The 21476-nt window shown below is 49.2% G+C and overlaps 2 protein-coding genes and 1 long non-coding RNA gene across 3 annotated transcripts; 2 read left to right on the top strand and 1 right to left on the bottom strand.

Moving 5' to 3' along the window:
- The first annotated feature begins 129 nt into the window (after nt 1–129).
- On the top strand, nt 130–3074 carry Slc25a11 (solute carrier family 25 member 11). The gene is made up of 8 exons (XM_059269475.1): nt 130–381; nt 980–1132; nt 1223–1429; nt 1598–1688; nt 1796–1886; nt 1976–2075; nt 2156–2207; nt 2342–3074. Exons 1-8 carry the CDS (start codon nt 287–289, stop codon nt 2495–2497), a joined length of 945 nt encoding a protein of 314 aa, XP_059125458.1. The 5' UTR covers nt 130–286; the 3' UTR covers nt 2498–3074.
- A 3060-nt stretch (nt 3075–6134) lies between these two features.
- Nucleotides 6135–7409, bottom strand: LOC131917324 (platelet glycoprotein Ib alpha chain-like). Its single transcript, XM_059271079.1, has one exon. It carries the CDS (start codon nt 7407–7409, stop codon nt 6369–6371), a length of 1041 nt encoding a protein of 346 aa, XP_059127062.1. The 3' UTR covers nt 6135–6368.
- Nucleotides 7410–14519: 7110 nt separating this feature from the next.
- Nucleotides 14520–20727, top strand: LOC131917325 (uncharacterized). The gene is made up of 2 exons (XR_009380656.1): nt 14520–15242; nt 20592–20727. It is a non-coding gene; the product is annotated as an uncharacterized LOC131917325 (long non-coding RNA).
- Nucleotides 20728–21476: the final 749 nt, after the last annotated feature.

The following is a 21476-nucleotide window of genomic DNA, read 5'->3' as shown; positions in this document are numbered from 1 at the left end:
GTTTCCCGCGATTCCAATTCGGCAAGGGCGGGGGCTACACAGAGCCTTCCTAAGTCGGCCACGCCCCTTCTCTCACGCATCCTAGCCCCGCCTCATTCCCGGCCGCCTTTGCGCTACGCGCCTGCGCCCCCTTTCCTCCCCCTTCCCAGTTTCTAGCTGGAGCCAGACTTGCCTGTCGGAGGGGCGTGCGCGCGCGCGCCCTCGCCCTGTTGCGCGCTGGTGTCACCTTGGGCGCGAGCGGGGCTGTGCGTGCACGGGACCCAAAGCCGAGGGCCATCAAGGGGCGATGGCGGCGACGGCGAGTCCCGGCGCTGGCCGGATGGACGGGAAGCCCCGTACCTCCCCTAAGTCGGTCAAGTTCCTGTTTGGGGGCCTGGCTGGGTAAGCTCAGGCCCCAGGGATGGGAAAAAGGAGGAAGGGACGGGCGCAAGCAACTGGGCCCAGTGCATCTCGGGGTATGTTCCAGTAAATTGAGCCGGTGGGGGCTCACCATGATGTCCAGAGTATTGCGAGGTCCCTGATGGGCTGCCAGGATCTATTCACCCATTGCGGGGCCCCTACTGGGCTGGTTGCAGTCAAGGGTCATTGCCCCGTGTTTCCACCACCATTGCTTCACTGGCCTGTTTGTGTGGTGGGTCTAGGTTGTTCAAACGCTTTGTTAGAGGACTGCTTGGAGTCCTAGGTTGTGGATGCCCTCTCCACTCCTTAGTCAGACTGCCTGTGGTCTAATTCTGCTTGAACACCGAGGAACTGCCTGAGCCATTTTGATTTGCGTGGTCTTTACTGGACATCTGAACTTCTTTTCTGGCACATTGCCCTTCGTGCACACACTGATATTCATGCCCACCAGCCTCCTGAATCCGTAGCTGCATGTCAGGCCCTGACCTTTGTAACTTCTTGCTGCCAGGTTGCAGTAGACACGAATAGAGCTGGGACAGCTGATCTCTGATTGCTTTCCTGTCTTACTGCTTCACTTCAGGATGGGTGCTACCGTTTTTGTGCAGCCTCTGGACTTGGTGAAGAACCGGATGCAGTTGAGTGGTGAAGGGGCCAAGACTCGAGAGTACAAAACCAGCTTCCATGCCCTCACCAGCATCCTGAAGGCAGAAGGGCTGAAGGGCATTTATACTGGGTACTGGGGCCTCAAGTTGGGAAGGGAGGGTGTGGGTTGGCAGGTCCAGACCTTGGCTTGATAAGCTGTGCTGACATTTCTGCTTCTCAGGCTGTCCGCTGGCCTACTGCGCCAGGCCACCTACACCACTACTCGGCTTGGCATCTACACGGTGTTGTTTGAGCGCCTGACTGGGGCTGATGGGACACCCCCTGGCTTCCTGTTGAAAGCCCTGATCGGCATGACGGCAGGTGCAACTGGTGCATTTGTGGGGACACCAGCCGAGGTGGCGCTCATCAGGATGACTGCTGACGGCCGGTGAGTTCCAGGTCTGAGCCCGACTCCAGAACGAAAAAGGACTAGGTTTTACATGTTTCTGTTAGCCGAGATCTACAGCAGGGCGCTTCACCTGCTCAGGCCTCCCTTTCTTTGATCCCCTGGACCCTGAGCTATCCTGATCTTGGCTTTCCCCTGCCCTTTCCCCAGGCTTCCAGCTGACCAGCGCCGTGGCTACAAAAATGTGTTTAATGCCCTAATTCGAATTGCCAGGGAAGAGGGAGTCCCCACACTGTGGCGGGTGAGCAAAAAAAGGTTTGAATCTTGGGGGGTGTGGGGTCAAGTCTCCGGCATTTTTTTTTTTTTTTTACTCTCCTCTCTCCGTTGCCTCCGTTCTGTGACCTCCAGGGCTGCATCCCCACCATGGCCCGAGCTGTCGTTGTCAATGCTGCCCAGCTTGCATCCTACTCACAATCCAAACAGTTCTTGCTGGACTCAGGTGAGAGACCTAGAACTGAATACTCACTGCCCAGTCTGGCCTGAGCTACCCGAGAGTTGACCACCACCTACTGCTTCTTCCCCTCCCAGGCTACTTCTCTGACAATATTCTGTGCCACTTCTGTGCCAGCATGATCAGTGGCCTGGTCACCACTGCCGCTTCCATGCCTGTGGACATTGTCAAGACTAGGTGAGTCTGTAGCCTGGGACTGGAGAACTTTGGGAAGGCCTTCTTTCGTCTTTCACACACACATACTTCCTCTCTTTCAGGATCCAGAACATGCGAATGATTGATGGGAAGCCAGAGTACAAGAACGGGCTGGTGAGGCGGCAGGGAGGGGGAGCCTGGGTCAGAGTGTGGTGGGTGCCCTGGGAGGGATATGGAGGGAGCTGGGTGTAGGGACAGAGTCCTGGAGGCCAGGTCACAGCCCAGCACTTACCGGCCTGTCTGTCTAGGATGTGCTGATGAAAGTCGTCCGCTATGAGGGTTTCTTCAGCCTGTGGAAGGGCTTCACACCATACTATGCCCGACTGGGCCCCCACACTGTCCTCACCTTCATCTTCTTGGAACAGATGAACAAGGCCTACAAACGTCTCTTCCTCAGTGGCTGATGTGGCAAGGTCCTGGGACTAGAATGCCAGGGCTCCCGGGACACCTACTGCTCCTCCAGGCGGTGCGCCCTGGGGCCCTGATTCTGCTACCCTGGACTCCTCTATTTATTTTCCCTCTCCAGTGTGGTTTACTCCTTTGCGGTTAAGAACTTTAATCTCTTCTGCCCCTGCTCCAGCTTGCCATGCCTGGCCTGATGCTTAGGATTGTTCTGTCCCTGGCTATTCCTAGGAGGACCTGAGAAACTTCCCTGAGGACTTCTAGTCGCCTCTTGGGTGTTAGTTTCAGGGCACACAAAACAGCAGACCTCTCTCTCCGGGGAAACCAAGACAGAGCTGAGGAGATAGGAGAGAGCAGAAGCTATCCAGATGACCACAAGGGTCTGTGGTGGAAGGATATGGCTTCCTCCTCCCTGAGGACAAAATTAATAAATTGGATTGATAACACCAACCCCAAATCTGGATAGTCTTGAGGACCCTAGGGGGAGCTAACTGCACAAAGAAGCCGATGTCTCTGGAAAACAGACTGGAGTTTTTAACAAAAAATATTAAAGAAAATCACCGACTGGTTTTATGAAAATACTCTGTAAATAAGTCGTGCTTCAGCAGCTGACAGAGAGAGAGAACTGGGCCTTGTGTGTGGCTTGCAAGCCATGTGCCCAAAACTGCAGCAGCCTTACAAACCATATCACAGTTCTCAGGAAAGGCCTCTGGGATCTCATGACTGCTTTTTCAGCATAAAGAGGGAGGGGGTGCAGAGTGTAATTGAAGTAAGTGGGGTGTGGCGGCACATGCCTTTCAACCCAGGAGGCAGAGGCAGGCAGATGTCTGTTCAAGGACAGCCAGGGCTACACACAAACCGTGTCTCAAAAAATTAAAAAGGAGAGCCGGGCACCGGTGGCGCACACCTTTAGTCCCATGAGACAAAGGCAGGTGGATCTTTGAGTTCGAGGCCAGCCTGCTCTACAGCATGAGTTCCAGGACACAAAATTAAAAGAGAAAAAGAACGAAGTTGGACTTCTGTAGGATGGAGCCATAAGGGTTGAGAGAGAAGTCCAAATCTCTTGAGGGTGCATACTGGGAGGCAACCCAAGGATTGATGAAAGAAAGAATATTGATCAGAAACTGGGTTGGCTGGGGAAAGTGATTTTTTTTCCGTCCAGTTCTTAAGTATGGTTCCCAGGGCCTCAAGGATCCTGCAAACTTCTTGGACCATAAAAAGATTTGGGAAGGTCAAACCAGGAGGAGTGCTGGGCAGCCTGAGGGCTGCATGCCAGACCAGAGAACAGGCAGACAGCAGGTGCGACTGTGCCCTTGGCGGAGCCTCAACACAAAAAGAGAGTGCTGGAGGGTGCTGGGCCCCCGGCCGCTCCTTCCCTAGTCCTTCCATGCACGCTGTCCTAGGCCACCCGTGGTGGCTGCCTGGAGACATTTGAAGGCCTGCACCTGGAAGAGTTTGAAGTCTAGCACGAGGATGACAGACACATTTGGAAATGGCTGGAGCAGAGGACTGCACCCTGCCAGGCTGAGGGCAGAACTTGTTAGCAGTAGCAGTCAGGTTTAGGAGGAGGGCAGGCTCAGAGGAGGAGCCCTGCTCACACAGGTGACCTATGAGACATGCAGAGGTCCAAGCACACAGTGCCAAGGGACATGAAGCTGAACTGGTGGGTGGAGTCCATGAAAAGAAGTCCTTGATGGCTGACCTCTTGAGGTTTGCCCTCTACCTGGATGAGTTGAAGGCACGAAAGAGATTCAGCCAGGTTCACAGGAAGGTCTAGAACCATCTGGAGAAGGGCAGTCTGTAGAGCCAGAAAGATGCTATCTTCCTTCTCTTATCTGGGCCCCAAGCCCTGGATGGAACTGAGATGAGGTGTGGAAGAAGGCCTCATTGGTGAGATTAGCAAATGGCAGAATCAGTGGATTTGGGGGATAGGAGGGTCCTGTTACAACCAGCTTTGCAAGAACAAACCTAAGACTCTTCAGTCAAACTCACCAGGATGACACCCTTTCCCAGTCCTGACCTGGCCAGTGCGGAGACTTGTGCTCTGGAGGTTGTGGGTGTGAGGAATGTACCCACCTCTGCTGCAGGCAGGCATGCATTAGCACTGGCTCTCAGCTCTAGGGCATTGTTCTGTTCTGGGGTTGATGTTTGAGGTAGCCTGGTGGGTCCTCAAATCCTGCAGAAGAATCACTAAGGTAGAGGAAGTACCCCTTATGTCCACCTACCCATCCTGAGCTACAACTGGAGGTTTGTTGGGTGGTTGGGGTCAGGGTGGGACAGTTAGGACTTGGGAATTCTTGTACCAGGTGTTCCAGCCATTCTGAAGTCCCAAAGAAAGCTACATTTCCTTTTTAAAAACATTTTTATTATACAGGAAATGCTGGTGGAAAACTAAGAAGTGTTACAGGGAAAAAAATATTCATGGACCTTAGGGATAGTGTTCCTGTCTTGATTAATGGCTTTTCGAGTTTTCTTCCATGTGAGAAAAATGCTCCATTTCTTTCTTTCTTTCTTTCTTTCTTTCAATACTTTGACTTTTTATTTTTAATCCCTTTTATCTCTTAATTTTCTTTTTCAATTTATTTTTATGTGCATTGGTGTTCGGCCATGGGTGTTCGGTCCCCTGGAACTGGAGTTATAGACCATTGTGAACTGCTATGTGGGTGCTGGAATTGAACCTGGGTCCTCTGGAAAAATAGACAGTGCTCTAAACATCTGAGCCATCTCTCCAGTGCCCCATGCTCCACTTCTGTTTGCTGTTTCTAGCTCTTCCCCAAATGGTAGCAGTGACCATATGGCCTGGCAATACTCTAAGCAACATAGGGAGCTTGATTCTATGACCACCTGGTTCCATCACCTCACTGCCTCTCTTGATGTGTGAGGTCTGGATGTGAAGAGGGGGCTTCAGATAAAGAAGTAAATAGCATGTCCCTGTGGCAGTCTCATCTTCCCCCTACCCCCACTCCCAGCTAGATCTCAGTAGAGTCCTTTTGAGTCTTTCAGGATCTCTAAAGTACCCACCTTCACAGACTGTGGCCTGAGTACCTAATACCCACTGTTCCCAATAGGTCCTGACCACGACCCTGGCTCAGAGCTGAGGGCCTTCATCCTGCTACCAGAGGCCCAACATGCCCATTAGGCCTTACCCATAGGAAAAGGCTAGAACAGAAAGTAGGGAGTGACCCTTGAAGGAAGAGCAGCCAGGCCCAGGGCAGTTACTTGTCTTCCCCTCTGAACCTCCAGACTTGTGGTGTGTGTGCTTGTGGCCAAGGCAGCAGAGAGGCCCAAGTCCAGAGTGTGTGGTTTTACGTGCCAGATCCAGGTCAGCAACAAGATGAGTACCATAGAGGCAAATAGGAGCCAGAGGAGAGCCAGAATATAGAAGCCCAGGGGGAGGAGGCAACAGAACTCAGAGTTAAACAAAGGATCGCTTTTGAAAGTGTCAGAATTCCCTTGAGCCATCTCTTGGACAGTTAGGAAGCTGTTCAACTCTGGGGTCGTTGTGATGGATTCTAAGAGTAAAGTAAGTTCTGTGGTAAAGAATAGTTCTGAAATGGTCTCATTTGGGTCAGATGCCCCGGTAGTAGTGAACACTGGGGTGATGTTGGACACTGGAGTGGTTGGGATGGTGATGGGCTCTTGTGTGTTTGGGGTAGTGCTGCTGGGCTCTGGGGTAGTTAGGGTGGAAGTGGTGGGCTCTGGAATAGTCAGAGTGGAGGCTGTAAGCATTGGTGTGGTGCTGGGCTCTGAGCTAGTCAGGGTAGAGGTAGGCTCTAGGGTGATTGGGGTGATGATGGGTATAGTTTTGGGGTTTACACTATAAGAGTGTACATTGGATTTCATGGTCTGTGGGAGTGTGGTGAATCCTGGGATCTATATGTGGGTGGATGTGTACTGTTTGTTAGTGGGTTTGTGGGTTGGAGGCCAAGAAGGCATTTGGCTGTCTGGAGAGGTAGGAGTCTCTAAGAGTAGGCCCCTGTGGGTAGTATGGGCTTTGGTGTTAGTAGAGAATTTGACCTCAGCCCTTGTAGCAGGTACATCAGAGAAATTATCATAGTCATCACCACTGATAGGGCAGCCCTTCCCTGGGTAGGAGTAGACAGGTGCAGAGCCCAAATTGGCACATCTTACACTGGCCACATTAGGGGCCAAGGCAGTGACATTCTCACCCTCCTTCCGTAAGTAGACATTGTTGGAATTTTGCTGGAGCCAGTTGCGGAAGTAGAGGATATCACAATCACAATACCAGATGTTGCCATGGAGAAAAACAAAAGGCAAGAGGAGGGTCCCAAAGAAGCCCTTTGGGATTGTATGAAGCCGGTTCCCTTGAAGGTAGAGGGTGTCAAGATCTTCCAGCCCATCTAGGAGCCCAGCGGGTAGGTCACATATTTTGTTGTTGGCCAGATTGAGTTTGTTCAGCTTGGTGGTGAACATGAAGAGTCCAGGGGACAGACTTCTCAGATTATTGTTCTGCAGGTAGAGCTCTTGGAGTTGGCTTAGACCTTCCAGGACACCGGGAGACAGTGATTCCAACTGGTTGAAGGAGATGTCAAGGATGGTGAGTGCAGGCAGAGCCCGACCTAGGGAGGGCAGACTTCGCAGATTATTGTGGGATAATTTCAGGTTATCCAGCTTCGACAGTTTCTCATCAGTCTGCAGGCTGGTCAGCTCACATTCATCCAGGTCCAGCTGAGTGAGGTGCGTGAAGTGCGCCAGGGATGCTGTGGAGAAGGCACCCAGTTTGTTCTTGCCCATGTGGAGGATGCCTGTGTCTGCTGGCAGGTCTGCGGGCAATGCAGTCAGCCCCTGGTTCTCACAGTTCACTTCCAGCAAGCTGGTCACTTTGGAGACATCACAAGTGGGATGGGAATGTGAGGGGCTTGGCAGCAGGAACAGCAGGATGAGGAGAGCCATATGAACCTGTGGGCAAAGGGAGTTTAAAGGATGCCACCCTGTCCCTTGGCATAATTTTCCTAGGCTCCAGCCCTCCACTGCTCTAGCTCTCAGGATGCCTTCCAGAAACAGCTTCCATACCTCCCAGACTTTTCCCTCTCTTCCACCCCTGTCCTCAGTCCTTAGTTCTTGGTCCCCCTTCAGATCCTCCTCCTCTGGTCCCAGCCCCAGCTTACAGTCAGGCAGAAAGACCTCTGAAGGCACGGAGCTTCTTCCAGGGTATGACTGGGTCCTTCTCTCTTCAAACACCAAGGAGAGCCAGGCCAAGAGCAGGAAACAGATAGAGGACCTGTGGAGGAAATGACAACCTGATAAGCAACTCCTGTGACCCAGGGAACAGTCTCCCTCCAGCCACAAGCCCTTATCACCTCTCTCCACAGCTTTCCCCAGAACCCTCTTTGGTTTTACACTCTCCCTTTCCTGCCACCCTGGAAAGATCTAGAGACTCTCCAACCACCAACTTTGTGCAGCTTCTACCTGCTGCCTTCTCTCCTCACCCTCCATAGCTGTTCTTAGAGATGCCTAATTTTCCTCTCTGCTCCCTTACAGCCCACTGCCACCTTTCCTAGCCCTAAACTGACACCCCCCAACCTGGGGCTGCTGGCACCCTCTATTCCATCCACAGGGCTCTTGGGTGATGCTCTCTAAACTGTTTTTGCAGCATCCATACCCTGGGCTAGTCCCTCCTGGGGACATGACAAATGACACTCATTTGCTTGGTTTTCCTCTTGCTGGTGTGGTTGGTCCTTCTCAGCCTTCTCTGTGGCTCCCTCTTCCTCTACCTTTCTGGAGCAGTAAACCTGTTATCAGAGCATTCTTGGGCTTTCCTAACATATACTCCATAAACACCTGGAACATACTTTGCTGTGCCTTTAATCACCTCTGCCCAAGACTCAAGTTTTTATCCCTGCTCTAGACCCTTTTTCCTGAGGCCTAGATCCTTAGGTCTGATTGTCTCTCAGACCTCTCTTTTTACATGTTCCACAAGTACAGAAAGGGTGTACCTCATCTGAGAGGCTCAGGAAGGTCCTGAGTTTGAAGCCTGCTGTGGACTACAAAGGAAGACCGTTCTCATTAAAACAACAACAAACAACAAAACAGAAAACAACCAAACCCAAACCTCCAATACACCAACAAACAACTTCATGATCTAAATCGCTTCATCTGCTAGCCATGGAGGTGCAGGACTGTCAACACCCCTAGACCTTGGGAAGCAGAGGCAGGAAGAGCATGAGTTCAGGGCCAGCCTCGGCTGTATCCTGAGACTTTATCTCAAAACAAACCAACCACAGAGAAACAGCACTCATCCTCTGTTGTCCCCAACTACTCATTTACCAGATCACTCTGAATACTCCCAGTGCTACTGCCTTCTTCAGTATCCCCCACTATGGAGGCTTGCTGATTCAACTCTGGTTTCTTTCACATCTCTCCATCCCCCACTGCCCAGGCCAGGGCACTATCTCCTCCTTTCCTGCAGTAGCCTTCTGGTTTATCCCGGAAATCTCCAACTTCCCTTCTAGTTTCCATGGCAGAATTGCCTGCAAGTGTGCTAATCTGCCAAACACTTGAACTCCTCATGGCTCCTGACAGCTCCAGGAGGCCATCTGCAGTACCTAACATGGCCTTCAGGGCCTGCGAGTCTGAGTCTTGCCCACCTGCCTGCTCAGCCCCCTTGTCTAGTGCTCCCCCTTTCCTGATCCTTCTTTGCTGTCCTTGAACTTTCATTCATTACCTTTTCCCAACACACATCTGGTGAGTTCCAGCTCAACATTCATCCCTCTGGGAACTTTTCTGATTTCCAAGCCTGGGTTCGTCCTCTGTTGCAGAAAGTCAGCTGTTAGGTCTGTTGGGCCACTGCCCATCTCATGATGTAAAGATCCTACCTCCTCAGAGGGGGATCATGACCATGAGCTTTCCCCATCTCTGCTCACTGCTGCGGACCGGACAAGGGGTAGACACACGCTAACTGCAGCCAGTTCCTGGACTTGCCACTTCCATCATGTGCTTCGTGGAACAACCAGGGCAGAATCAAGAGGTGAGGCAGAAGGTAGCAGAGATGGAGGCTATGATGGTGAGCCTTTGGGGATGGAGGTTTTTCTACTGTATTGCTATCACCTTTCAGGTATAAGCCACAGGAAAATGATACGTCGTGTAGGCCTGGGAAGTGTGCACATCTTTAATCCCAGCACTTTATTTAAAAAAAAAAAAAAAAAAAAAAAAAAAAAAAAAGGCCGGGCGGTGGTGGCGCACGCCTTTAATCCCAGCACTCGGGAGGCAGAGCCAGGCAGATCTCTGTGAGTTCGAGGCCAGCCTGGGCTACCAAGTGAGTTCCAGGAAAGGCGCAAAGCTACACAGAGAAACCCTGTCTCGAAAAACCAAAAAAAAAAAAAAAAAAAAATGGCTAGAGCCAGGGAGTGTAGCATGTGCTATAGCATTAGTTGTTCTGTAGGCTGAGATGGGAGTTCCACACCAGCCCAGGCAAAACATCATTACCGTGTCTTGTGGTGTATGTGGTGATGCATACCTCTAATCCCAGCAACTATAAGGAGGTTGAGGCAGGAGGATGGCTAAGATGAGGTTGGTTTGGCCACATAATGAGTTTGAGGCCAGCCTGAACTACCTAACATGTTTCTATCTCAACCTCCAAACAAAAACAAACGACATTGACTACTTCAAAGATTTTCTGGGCAGGAAAACCAGACATGGAGTTATGTGACCAGGAACTGTTCCCAGAACCCTGCTGTAGAACCAGTCTGGTGAGCAGATCTCTGCCCTGCTGCAAGACCAAGTCACTGAAGCTTGTGTCGCTGCAGCTGCTGAGCCACACATTGTTCCACGACTCCTGGGGCTGCAGAGCTCCACACTGTCCATCCTTCTCTGCCATTATGAGCCAGCGGAAGCCTGGATGTGAGTCTGGTTAGTCACATGCCTGGTGCCCAACTGCCAAGGGAGCCCAGGAAGTCAGAGTTTGGGTTATTTTTCAACTTCTGAAATAGGAAGCATGTTCTGTTACTCCAAAGATCTGAAAGTTGAAGACATTTCCAAACAGAGAAGAACTCATGTTCTTTGTATCTACCAAGTGCTCCTGTGTTTCCCCTTCCTCCAGTGTCAGTTCCTGTACCAGGACCTGACTCATAAAGTAACAACGATTTCCTGCCTTAGTGCACAAGTACAGAAACAGTGGTTAGTTGATGGATGACATTTTTATTTATTTATTGTATGTGGGTGGGGGTACACATGCCATAACACCTGTGGGGAGATGAGAAGACAGTTTGTGGGAGTTGGTTCTTTCCTTCCACCATGTGGGTCCCAGGAATCATAGTTGGGTCATCAGGCTTGGTGCCAAGCCCCTTTTACCTAATGAGCCATCTTGCCAGCCCTGATTTATACTTCCTAATAGAAACATCTATTTCACCCAGGAGATGGTGGCACATGCCTTTAATCCCAGCACTGAGGAGGCAGAGCCAGGCAGATCTATGGGACTTTGAGGCCAGCCTGGTCTACAGAGGAGATCCAAGAAAGGCAAGCACACACACACACACACACACACACACACACACACACACACACACGCACACACGCACACACGCACACAGTGTGCTACTACTGCCCAGCACACTTATACTTTTTTAAAATAATTTCTTTTTCAAATAATTATTTATTCTTATTTTATGTGCACTGGTGTTTTGCTTGCATGTATGTCTGTGTGAGGATGCTGGATCTCCTGGAATGGAGTTACAGACATTGTGAGCTTCCATGTGGTTGCTGGGAATTGAACCTGGGTCCTCTGGAAGAGCAGCTAGTGCTCCTAACTGCTGAGCCATCTCTCCAGCCCCTACATTTATGCTTTTTGTTTTGTTTTTCAAGATAGGGTTTCTCTGTGTAGCTCTGACTGTTCTGGAACTCATTCTGTAGACCAGGCTGGCCTCGAACTCAGAGAGATCCACCTGCCTCTGCCTCTCAAATGCTGAGATCAAAGTTATGAGCCACCACTGCCCAGCTTACATTTATACTTTTAGTGATATATATTTATTATTATTTGTGTATATGTGTGCGTGTGTGCAACCGCATGTCACAGAACACATGTAGAGGCAGAGGACAACTCGGTAGAATCATTTCTCTCCTTCCACCTTTATGTGAGTTCCAGGGACCAAACTCAGTTCTTCCAGCTTGCATGATGAGTACCATTTACCCAGTGAGACATTTTTGTTTGTTTGTTTTTGCCTGGGTCTCACTATGTAGCTCTGGCTGTCCTGGACCTTGTTCTGTATAGCAGGCTGGCCTTTAACACCTAGAAATCTATCTGCCTCTGCCTCCTCTGCCTCCCAGTGCTGGGATTAAAGGTGTGTACCACCGACCCGGCCTAGTGAGACATTTTGATAGCCCCTCTATGCTTTCATCACTTGTTCAAACCTCTGTATCTAGGAGCTGAAGATGTGACAGTCAGAGTCTCAGTGTGGTTTATTGGTCCCCCTCCGCCACTATGAATGCCACCATTGCATCAGTTTCTAAGCTGGTCAGCTCGCTTGGATCCAGGTACACTATGTGAAGGGAGTGGAAGACACCAGGGATGGACACCTTGGAGGAGGTGAGCAGTGGCCTCTGACCTGGGAACGTGATGGTGTCTGTAGGCTTGTCCACAGTACTGTCTGCTTTGCTCTATCTCCTTCAATCCTACAGCTGGCTGACCACAGTCTGTGAGTTCTGTTTTGGGACTAGAGAGATGGTTTAGCTCTAGAGTGGTACTGCTCCTTCAGAGGACTGGAGTTTGGTTCCCAGAATCCATGGTGGGCAGCTTACAACAGTCTTTAAATCCAGCTGTAGATGATTGACACTCTCTTTTGGCCTCTACAGGCACAGGACTCACATGCACATACACACACAGAGATACACATATACACATAATTAAAGAAGACATGCTTTTAAAAAGGAAGAAACTGAGCCAGATGTGGTGGGGCATGCCTTTAATCCCAGCACTCGAGAGGCAGAGGCAGGCAGATCTCTGTGAGTTCTAGGACAGTCAGGGCTACACAGAAAAACCCTGTCTTGAAAACAAAACAAAACAAAAAACCTGACACCTTTCCAGAGTTGGCCGAACATTGTAGGGTCCTCCCATCAGAGTGTGAAGACTGGCTCCCCACCTCCTGGCCGCTGTGGTTTTACAGAGACAGCCACTGTGATGGGTGTGCAGTGACCGCTCATCATGGTTTGAATCTGTGGTTCTCTAATGATCATAATGGTGACTCTTTTTCACACTTTTGTTTATCTTATTTGTTACAGTGTCTCCTCATGTCTCTGGTCATGTCCTGGCTGGCTTGGACCCTATGTAAACTGGTGGTCCTGAACTCCCAGAGATCTGCCTCTGCCTCCCAGGAGCTGGAATGAATGTATGCCACCACATTCATTCCCATTGTTTAGCTACTGTTGATTTGGGAGCATTTTTTAACGCAGTCTTGGTTTTTTGTATTTTATAAATGTTTTAAAATTTTATTTTAATTTGATGTTGACTTCCACATGCACCAAGCATGCCACAGTGTATATGCAGACAGAACACTCATACACATAAAATAAAATAATAAACACTTTTGGGAAAAATATATATATATATTGATTTTTCCAGACAAGGTTTCTCTGTGTAGCCCTGGCTGTCCTTGGTCTCACTGTGTAGAACAGGGTGGCTTCACTCACAGGGATCCACCTGCCTCTGCCTCCTGAGTACTGGGACTAAAAGGCTTGCACCACCACCACCGGCCTCTGAAAAAGATTTTTAGTTTGGGGGAAAAATGCAATCATGGGCCAGCCATAGACATCCCAGTCTGTAATCCCACACTGTGGAGGCTGAGGCAGGAAGAGCATGAGGATTTTAGGCCAACCTGGCACAAGATGTCTTGGAATGGAGTTCTCTGGGCTTAGCCAATTTGCGGTTGGTTGTCATAGTTCATTTCTGTTGCTGTAACAAAACACTTCGACCGTAAGCGCCTGAGGGAGGAAAAGATTTATTTGTCTTCTGCTTCCAGGCCACAGTCCACCACCGAGAGGAGCCATCAGGAGCTGAAGCAGGAAGGTGGCACAGAGACCATGAAGGAACTCTGGTGTTGCCTTGCTTCTCTGGCTCCCTGGTAGGGGCATGCGTAGCTAGCTTTTAAATTCTTTTCTTTTTAATGTATGCATAGGTGTGTGAATCTATATGAATCACCTGTGCAGGAGCCCTCGGAGGCCAGAAGGTGGCCCTAATCCCATGGAACTAGAGTTACAGATGGCCTTGAGCCACCATGTGGGCACTGGGATCGAACCCCAGTCCTCTGGAGGAGAAACCAGTGTTGCTAACCACTGAGCCATCTCTCCAGCCCTGTGTTCCTGCACATGCTCACTCCCTTCCTTTCTTCTCCTCTCACCTTCCTTCTCTGTCTCTGTCTCTCTGTCTCTGTCTCTCCCTGTCTGTCTCTGTCTCTCTCTATTTCTCTCCCTTTCTTCTCTGTGTGGTCCAGATAGTTTACAGCTCCCAGTCCTCCTGCCTCAGCCTCCAGCGTGCTGGGGTTCTAGGATCACCAGCAGGTGGTTGTGAACGGCTGGTCTCCATCCTCAACCCAGACTGCAGGGCTGTTTTTGTTTAAGTGTGTTCTCCCTTATATTATTTCTCTTCCTCCTCTCTTCCCCACCCTTCTCCCCCACCTCCAGGATAGCCTTGTCTCCCTCCTTCCATCCATACATACTGGGAATTGAACCCAGGGCCTCCCTCACACTTGCACTGTATAAGTGGATTTCATCATGGAGTTTCAAAACATTTTTTCAGATAATCCTCACACCTTCATGTTCTAGGGCTTCAGATCTGTTGACTATTTTTCTTTAGTTTTCAATCTTCCTGGTCCTTGATACAATGATTCTTTTCACACACTCCTGAGATTTGTGTTTAAGGCCTCTCTTTCAGCTGTCTTTATTTGGTTCTCAGTGGGAGGATGTACTGCCTGGTGTTGTCAAGTAGAGGAAGGGGCTGGGCTGTGGTTGCAGTGCTGCCCACCTGCTGCATTTCTAATTGGTGGTTGTTTTTCCGAGACAGGGACTTTTTTTTTATATAGCCCTGGCTGTCCTGGAACTCACTATGTAGACCAGGCTGGCCTTGAACTCAGAGATCTGTAGCTGGAAGTTTTCCTTTGTTCCACCCAGTTCTGCAGTTGCTCAGTCTCAAGTAAACACACAGAAACTTATATTAATACAAACTGTACGGCCTATGGCTCAGGCTCATTATTGACTAGTTTCTGTAACTTCATTCAACCCATTTCTATTAACCTATGTTTTCCACATGGCTTACCAGTACTTTCACGTCTTCCTTCTTGGGTGAGTCGGGTCTCTCCTGACTCTGCCTTTCTTCTCTCTCTTGCTCTCTTGGATTTCCCACCTGGCTATAAGCTTTCTTGTCATAGGCCAAAACAGCTTTGTTTATTAGTCCAAACAGCTTTATTTATTAGTCAATGGGAGCAACATATATTCACAGCACTTGCCCTTTTCTGTCTAATCAAAAAGGAAAATTTTCATTTTAATATAGTAAAATTACATGTAACAAAACAGTTATCAAGCAAGAATTATAGTCACAATATCTAATTTATTTATATTTAGCAAAATTAAAGAAAATACTCTATCATGTGTCTTATTTTTGTGAGTCTAAAGTTTCATGTCTAATTTACCCTTTTATCATGACTAGGGAAAACATAATTATAACTATCTGGTCTTCAACCTCATCAAGGACCTGAGAAGGATATAGTATTACCTGCCTCTGTCTTGCATGTGGTGAGAAAGGTGTGTGCCACCCTACCCAGCTACTTCTAACATTTGAGAGTCTGGGGCAGAAAGATCATTGAGACCAGGAGTTGGAGGCTAGCCTGGGCAAAATGTCAATCCCCTATCTAAAAGAGACAGGGACAAAGAGGGAGGGAGAAATGGGTGAGGGGGGCTTGGGGAATCAGATCTGAGTCAGAATAAGTCTCCATGTGTGAAGTAGAATGTTTCCAGCAGGTGTCTGCATGGTTCAGTCACTAATTAAGCTGTGACCTCAGATCCCCTTGGGATCTGTTTGGATGCTACAGGAGCAGTCTCTCAGCAGGGTGTTCTGTGTGGGCTTTTGCCCTGGATCAAGTTCAGGAGGGAAACTGCACTTTGCTCTGCTCTGGGCAGGATTAGTTACTGTATAAATTCCTACAGTCCCTGCCCTGCCTCAGGACACTTGGCTTTCTCTGTGTAGGGGGTTTATTTTGCTGTTGTTTTTGTTTTTGAAACAGGGTCTTGCTCTGTAGCCCAGGCTGACCTCAAACTCAAAATCCTCCTGCCTCTGTCTCAAGTGCTAGGATTATAGACATTTGTGACCACACTCTGCTTTATGTCTGTCTTTTTTCTGCTTCTTCTAATGTCATTTTATTATAACACAGTTTTTTGTGGGGGCGGAGTGAGGGTTGCTAGGGTTGAATTTAGGGACTTGTTTTGAGGTTTATTTATTTTTATTTTTATATGTATGTTTACCTGCATGTATTCATGTCTGGTGCCCCCTGGGGGCCAGAGAGGGCATAAACAAGACCTGCATAATGACCATACCAGTTGACATGCCAGTGTTGATGGGGGAAATTTCACAAAGCCCCACCCCTAGATGAAAAGCTACAAGCAGTGGTTGCTGAGGGAGGGAGAATCATTTTCTCCAGTGATGAGCCCCCTGTTTGGTTTCCAATGCAAGTGCTCAGCTGCTGCGGCCAGCACAGCTGGAGCACGAAATCTGGCGAGGGACGCCGAGGTTAAACAGCACTCTAGACCCCCAGTTTCAGTTTGTCAGGGAAGCAGCTCCTTTTATTCGTACCAACTCTAACAGCAGGAGTCAAGGAATGGTTACTCTGTATCCGTAGGCAAGTCGGACACTGCTTTCCAAACAGGAAAATCCACAGGGGAACTGATCCCCAGCACCCTCCGGAACCCCACTGCACACTTTTCACACAAACAACTGGGGCAGGACAAAAAAGGGCATTTAAAATTAAGGCAGCAAACTTACTGCTGCCGACATTCAGCCCTAAACATGTGCACACAGGAGCCACACGAAATGGACAAGAACACTTGTTGATCTTGCAAAGGACTCGAGTTTAACTCTTAGCACCCACATGGTGAATTACAAATATCTGTACCTCCAGTTCTAGGGGATCCTGTGCCCTCTTCTGACCTTTCTGGGCACGCAGCCTGCTCATGATGCATATACATACTTTTAGGAAAAACATTCATACACATAAAATGAAATTTAAGAAATTCCCTCTCTATGGGGTTGGGGGTGTGGCTCAGTGGTTTAGAGCACTGACCGCTCTTGCAGAGGACCTAAGTTCAATTCCCAGCACCCACATGGTGGCTCAGAACCATTTGTAACTCCAGTTCTTCTGACTTCCATGGGCACGTGGTACATAGATATACATACATACAGGCAAAACATTCATACACATAAAATAAAATAAAATAAATCGTCAAATCCCCACCCCCACCCCCACCACAGGCCCAGGATGTAACTCTCAGCTACTGCTCCAGCACCATGGATGCTGCTGTGATGATAATGGACAAAGCCTGTGGACCTAGAAGTGATTGTGAAAAGAGGAGACGCCATCCTGGGATTTACTGCCCAGGATTATACAGAGCTAAGACTGCCCAACCAGGGTCACATGCAGCTAATTAAAGACCAGAGAAAGCTTAATTAGCTAAGCCACAATGCTCAGTGACTAGGAGAAGCCAGAAGAAATCCAGCCTTGGGGTCATCTGGAGGCCTGAGAGCCCTGTTGCCATCGGTGTGGGTTTCCCAAGTTGTGTGGGTCCCTGTTCTCACAAAGGCTTTTAAAGATTTTCATGAAATCCAGACCCGCCCCACCCCAACACACACACAAAATAAAAAGTAAGAAAAAAAGTAAGCCAGACAGCGGTGGTGCACGCCTTTAATCCCAGCACTTGGGAGGCAGAGGCAGATGGATCTCTGTGAGTTCTTGGCCAGCCTGATTTATAGAGTGAGATCCAGGACAGCCAGGGTGGTAGTTACATAGAGAAACTCTGTCTCAAAAACCAGAAAGAAGAAAGTCAAGAGAGAGAATGTCCTTATGTCCTTCCACATACCCTCTTTCCCTAGACTGCTGCCTGAAGGTCAGTCCGCAGTCCTCATGGGCCCTCCCACATCAATCAAGGCAGTCAGCACAGTCCTTCAGGGGAGGCTCCCTACTCAGGGGAGTCTAATTTGTGACAAATTGACATTGGAACCAACGGTAATTAATACCTGCAATCCTACCTGAGAGACTGAGACAGGTGGATCTCCATGACCTTGAGACTAGTGAGTTCAGGTTAGCCTGAGCTAACTAGTGAAATTTTATTGTCTTGTTTATTTTCAATTTTTTGTTTTGTTTTGAGAAAGGGTCTATCTCTCTCCTCTCCCTCTGCTCTCCTCTCCCCTCTCCTCTCCCATTTCCTCTCCTCTCCGTCTCTGTGTCCCCCCTCCCCCCCTTCCCCCCTCCCCACCCACTCTCACCCTGCCTGTCCTGGAACTCCCTACACAGACCAGGCTGACCTCAAAGTCATGGAGATCTCTGCCTCCTGAGTGCTGAGGTGAAAGGCCATGCCAAGTTTTTGGGTTTTTTTAATCGTTGAAAGCGTGTGCATGCAGGTACATGAGTGTCACAGTGCATGTGTGGAAGTCATGTGTGGGAGTTGATTTTCATTGTCCACCGATTGAGGCAGTGTGAAGGGGCCCCAAAATAGCTTGACCACACAGCAGCCATGACAGGCTTTGGGGCCCAGACACAGCTTCTGTGACAGGCTTACTGGCAGGCAACACCCAGATCCAGGAAAAGCCTTAAGCTGATACCACCTAGGGATCCACCCAGGGGTGAGGAAGTACCTGACATCCCCAACATTCCAACCATTAGAAAAGGTGGACAGATGTCCTTGAATCTAGCAGATACCTATTTTTTTTTTTTTTTTTTTTTTTTTTTTTTTTGAGACAGGGTTTCTCTGTGTAGCTTTGTGCCTTTCCTGGAACTCACTTGGTAGTCCAGGCTGGCCTCGAACTCACAAAGATCTGCCTGGCTCTGCCTCCCGAGTGCTGGGATTAAAGGCCTGCACTTTTTTTTACAGATACCCCTACACAATTGTCAGCTAATCAGCTAATTAATAATAAAAAAAATTGTTTTTGTGTGTTTGTGTGTCAATGAAGGCATGTGGTGTCCCAGAACAATTTTGTGGAGTCATTTCTCCCCTTCAGTCTTTCCATGGATTGTGGGCTTGAACTAGGGTGTCAGGCTTGTAAGTACTGGCTGAGCCTTCTCCCCGCCCCACCCCCACCCTCTTGTTTCTTTCTTTGTTTTTTTTGTTTTGGGTTTCTCTGTGTAGCTTTGTGCCTCTCCTAGAACTCACTTGGTAGCCCAGGCTGGCCTCGAACTCACAGAGATCCGCCTGGCTCTGCCTCCCAAGTGCTGGGATTAAAGGCGTGCGCCACCACCGCCTGGCTTCTTTCTTTGTTTTTTGAGACAGTTTGTCTGTGTAAGAGCCCTGGCTGTCCTGGAACTAGCTCTGTAGACCAGGCTAGCCTTGAACTCACAGAGATCCCCCTGCCTCTGCCTCTCAAGCATGCTGTTTTTTAGACAGTTGTGAGCCACTACATAGATGCTGGAAACTGAGCTCAGGACCTCTGGAAGAGCAGCCAGAGTTCTTAGCCGCTGAGCCATCTCTCTAACCCCAGAATAAACTCTTCTCTGTCTCCCCTCCTCCCCTTTGGTTTTTCCAGACAGGGTTTCTCTGTGTAGCCCTGGCTGTCCTGGAACTCACTCTGTGGACCAGGCTGGCCTCAAATTCAGAGATTCCCCTGCCTCCAAAGTCCTGGAATTAAAAGCCGCTCCACCACCTTCTGTCCAGTCTTTCTCTCTGTAGTAGGGCTTTTGATACATTGTTTTTTAAAAACAGAGAAAGTTCCCCAAATCACAATGACTCCTCCAGTCTCTTCAGTTAGCTTTGCTTTTCTCTTAACCTTTGATTCCCTGGGTTTACTTTGTATCCGGTGGCAGGTGTAGGAGCAGCTCGCTTGCTGTTCTCTCCATGGAAGCCCTGGCTGCTGTGGTTGGTAACAGCCTCTCCCCTTGATGCCCTAGGATCTCGGTGCTCTGGGTCCCTCCTTGTTCTTCCAGGTCCCAGCACCTCACATTCCTGCTGTTAGAGTGTTTGCTGTGTTTTTGTGATGTGTTCTAACATCGGGTAGGCTGAGTCCCTCCTATGGTCCTTTTCAAAACTGACAAAGCTGTTCATGGACCTTTTCACTGTTATATACATTTAAAAATGAGTATCAAGTTCCTTTCAAAAATTATTTATAGATTACCTTAGGGAGAATGGACATCTTTATAATATGAAGGTAACTCATTGACACAGATATCCTCATTTATGTAGACTCTACTGTTAATTTCTTCTTCCTTTTTGATTTTATTTCTTTTTATTTTATGTGTCTTAGTGTTTGCCTGAATGTCTGTACACCACATGCATGCAGTGCCTGCAGAGGCCAGGAGGGGGTGGAGGATCCCCTGGAACTGGAGTCACAGATGCTTGTGAGCATCCCTGTAGGGAAATGCAGCTTTCCAAAGTGGCTATTCACTTCACATTTACACTTAGTTTTGTTTGTTTGTTTGTTTGTTTGTTTGTTAGACAAGGTCTTATTATGTAGCTCTGGCTGGCCTGTAGCTTGCTAGGTAGACCAGGCTGGCCTAGAGCTCAGAGATCTGCCTGCACCTGCCTCCCGAGTGCTGGGATTAAAGGCCTCTACCACTGCTCCTGGCATCACCTACCCTCAATACGTAGCATGATATTCAGTATTGGAGGTGAGCATATTGAAGCACATGAGGCTGTACCACATCCTTTGTAACTGCCTCTTGTACCCTTTGTTATTTGTGTCCCACCTCAGACTGCTTTGGTAACTATGGTTGGTTATTTGTTCTGTTCTGTTGAGACAGGGTCTGATGTAACCCAGGCTGGCCTTGAACTCCTGACCCTCCTGCCTCCACTTCTCAAGTGCTGGGATTACAGGTGCATGCCAGCATGCCCCACTCGCTGAGTAGGATTTCTTAGAAGTTTTTCTAACTGAACCCTTACCTCCCTGCATTTCAGGCTTATCAGAGTTCTCACATTATACCTGGAGTCTCACCATCTCCATCTCGTTCTCTGAACCCAAGTTGTGATGCCCCAGCTTTTCCCATGAATGTGTCATCCGGTTTCTGCCTACATGAGACTCCTTTTCCCGGTATCTCAGGTATATTATTTTCATCATGGTGGTTGCCACGCTCATTGTTATGAATTGCATCATCGTGCTCGACGTGTCTTTGCGGACGCCGACCACTCATGCCACATCCCCTCGGCTGCGCCAAGTAAGCGCTGGTTGAGGAAAGGACAGCCCAGGGTGGGAGGCGGGCTTGGAACTTACCTCTGCCCTGGCCAGAGCCTTTATTGGAGCTATGCCCCACCTCCTGGTCTTGAGCTCCCTGAGATGCCCCACCATTGAGGCAAGCCTCTTCTGTGGGCATTCTGCTCCCAGCAGAGGAGCTCATCCTGAAAAAGCCGCAGAGCATCTTCAGGACTTTAAAGTCTAGCACGAAGATGACAGACACATTTGGAAATGGCTGTAGCAGTGGTGTGCACCCTGCCCAGCTGAGGACAGAACTCAGCGGTAGCAGTCAGGTTTAGGAGGAGGGCAGAGGCAGAACTAGCTAGAGTGAGGACAGGCTCAGAGGAGGAGCCCTGCTCACACAGGTGACCCATGAGACATGCAGAGGTCCAAGCACACAGTGCCAAGGGACATGAAGCTGGACTGGTGGGTGGAGTCCATGAAGAGAAGTCCTTGATGGCTGACCTCTGAGGTTTGCCCTCTACCTGGAAGAGTTGAAGGTACCAAAGAGATTCAGTCAGGTTCACAGGAAGGTCTAGAACCATCTGGAGAAGGGCAGTCTGTAGAGCCAGAGCAATGCTGACTTCCTTCCCTTAATTGGGCCCCAAGCC

The sequence above is a fragment of the Peromyscus eremicus genome, chromosome 8a (assembly GCF_949786415.1).
Source record: "Peromyscus eremicus chromosome 8a, PerEre_H2_v1, whole genome shotgun sequence".
Lineage (NCBI taxonomy): Eukaryota > Metazoa > Chordata > Mammalia > Rodentia > Cricetidae > Peromyscus > Peromyscus eremicus.
Note: the sequence above shows the minus strand (reverse complement) of the source record. Positions and strands in the feature narration are given on the sequence as shown.

Excerpts from the sequence above, each read along its gene's own strand:
- Slc25a11 (XM_059269475.1), top strand. The coding sequence starts at position 287 with ATGGCGGCGACGGCGAGTCCCGGCGCTGGCCGGATGGACGGGAAGCCC. Across the intron at positions 1,133-1,222 it reads CTGAAGGGCATTTATACTGG|GCTGTCCGCTGGCCTACTGC; the intron begins GTACTGGGGCCT and ends TCTGCTTCTCAG. Across the intron at positions 2,208-2,341 it reads CAGAGTACAAGAACGGGCTG|GATGTGCTGATGAAAGTCGT; the intron begins GTGAGGCGGCAG and ends CTGTCTGTCTAG.
- LOC131917324 (XM_059271079.1), bottom strand. The coding sequence starts at position 7,409 with ATGGCTCTCCTCATCCTGCTGTTCCTGCTGCCAAGCCCCTCACATTCC.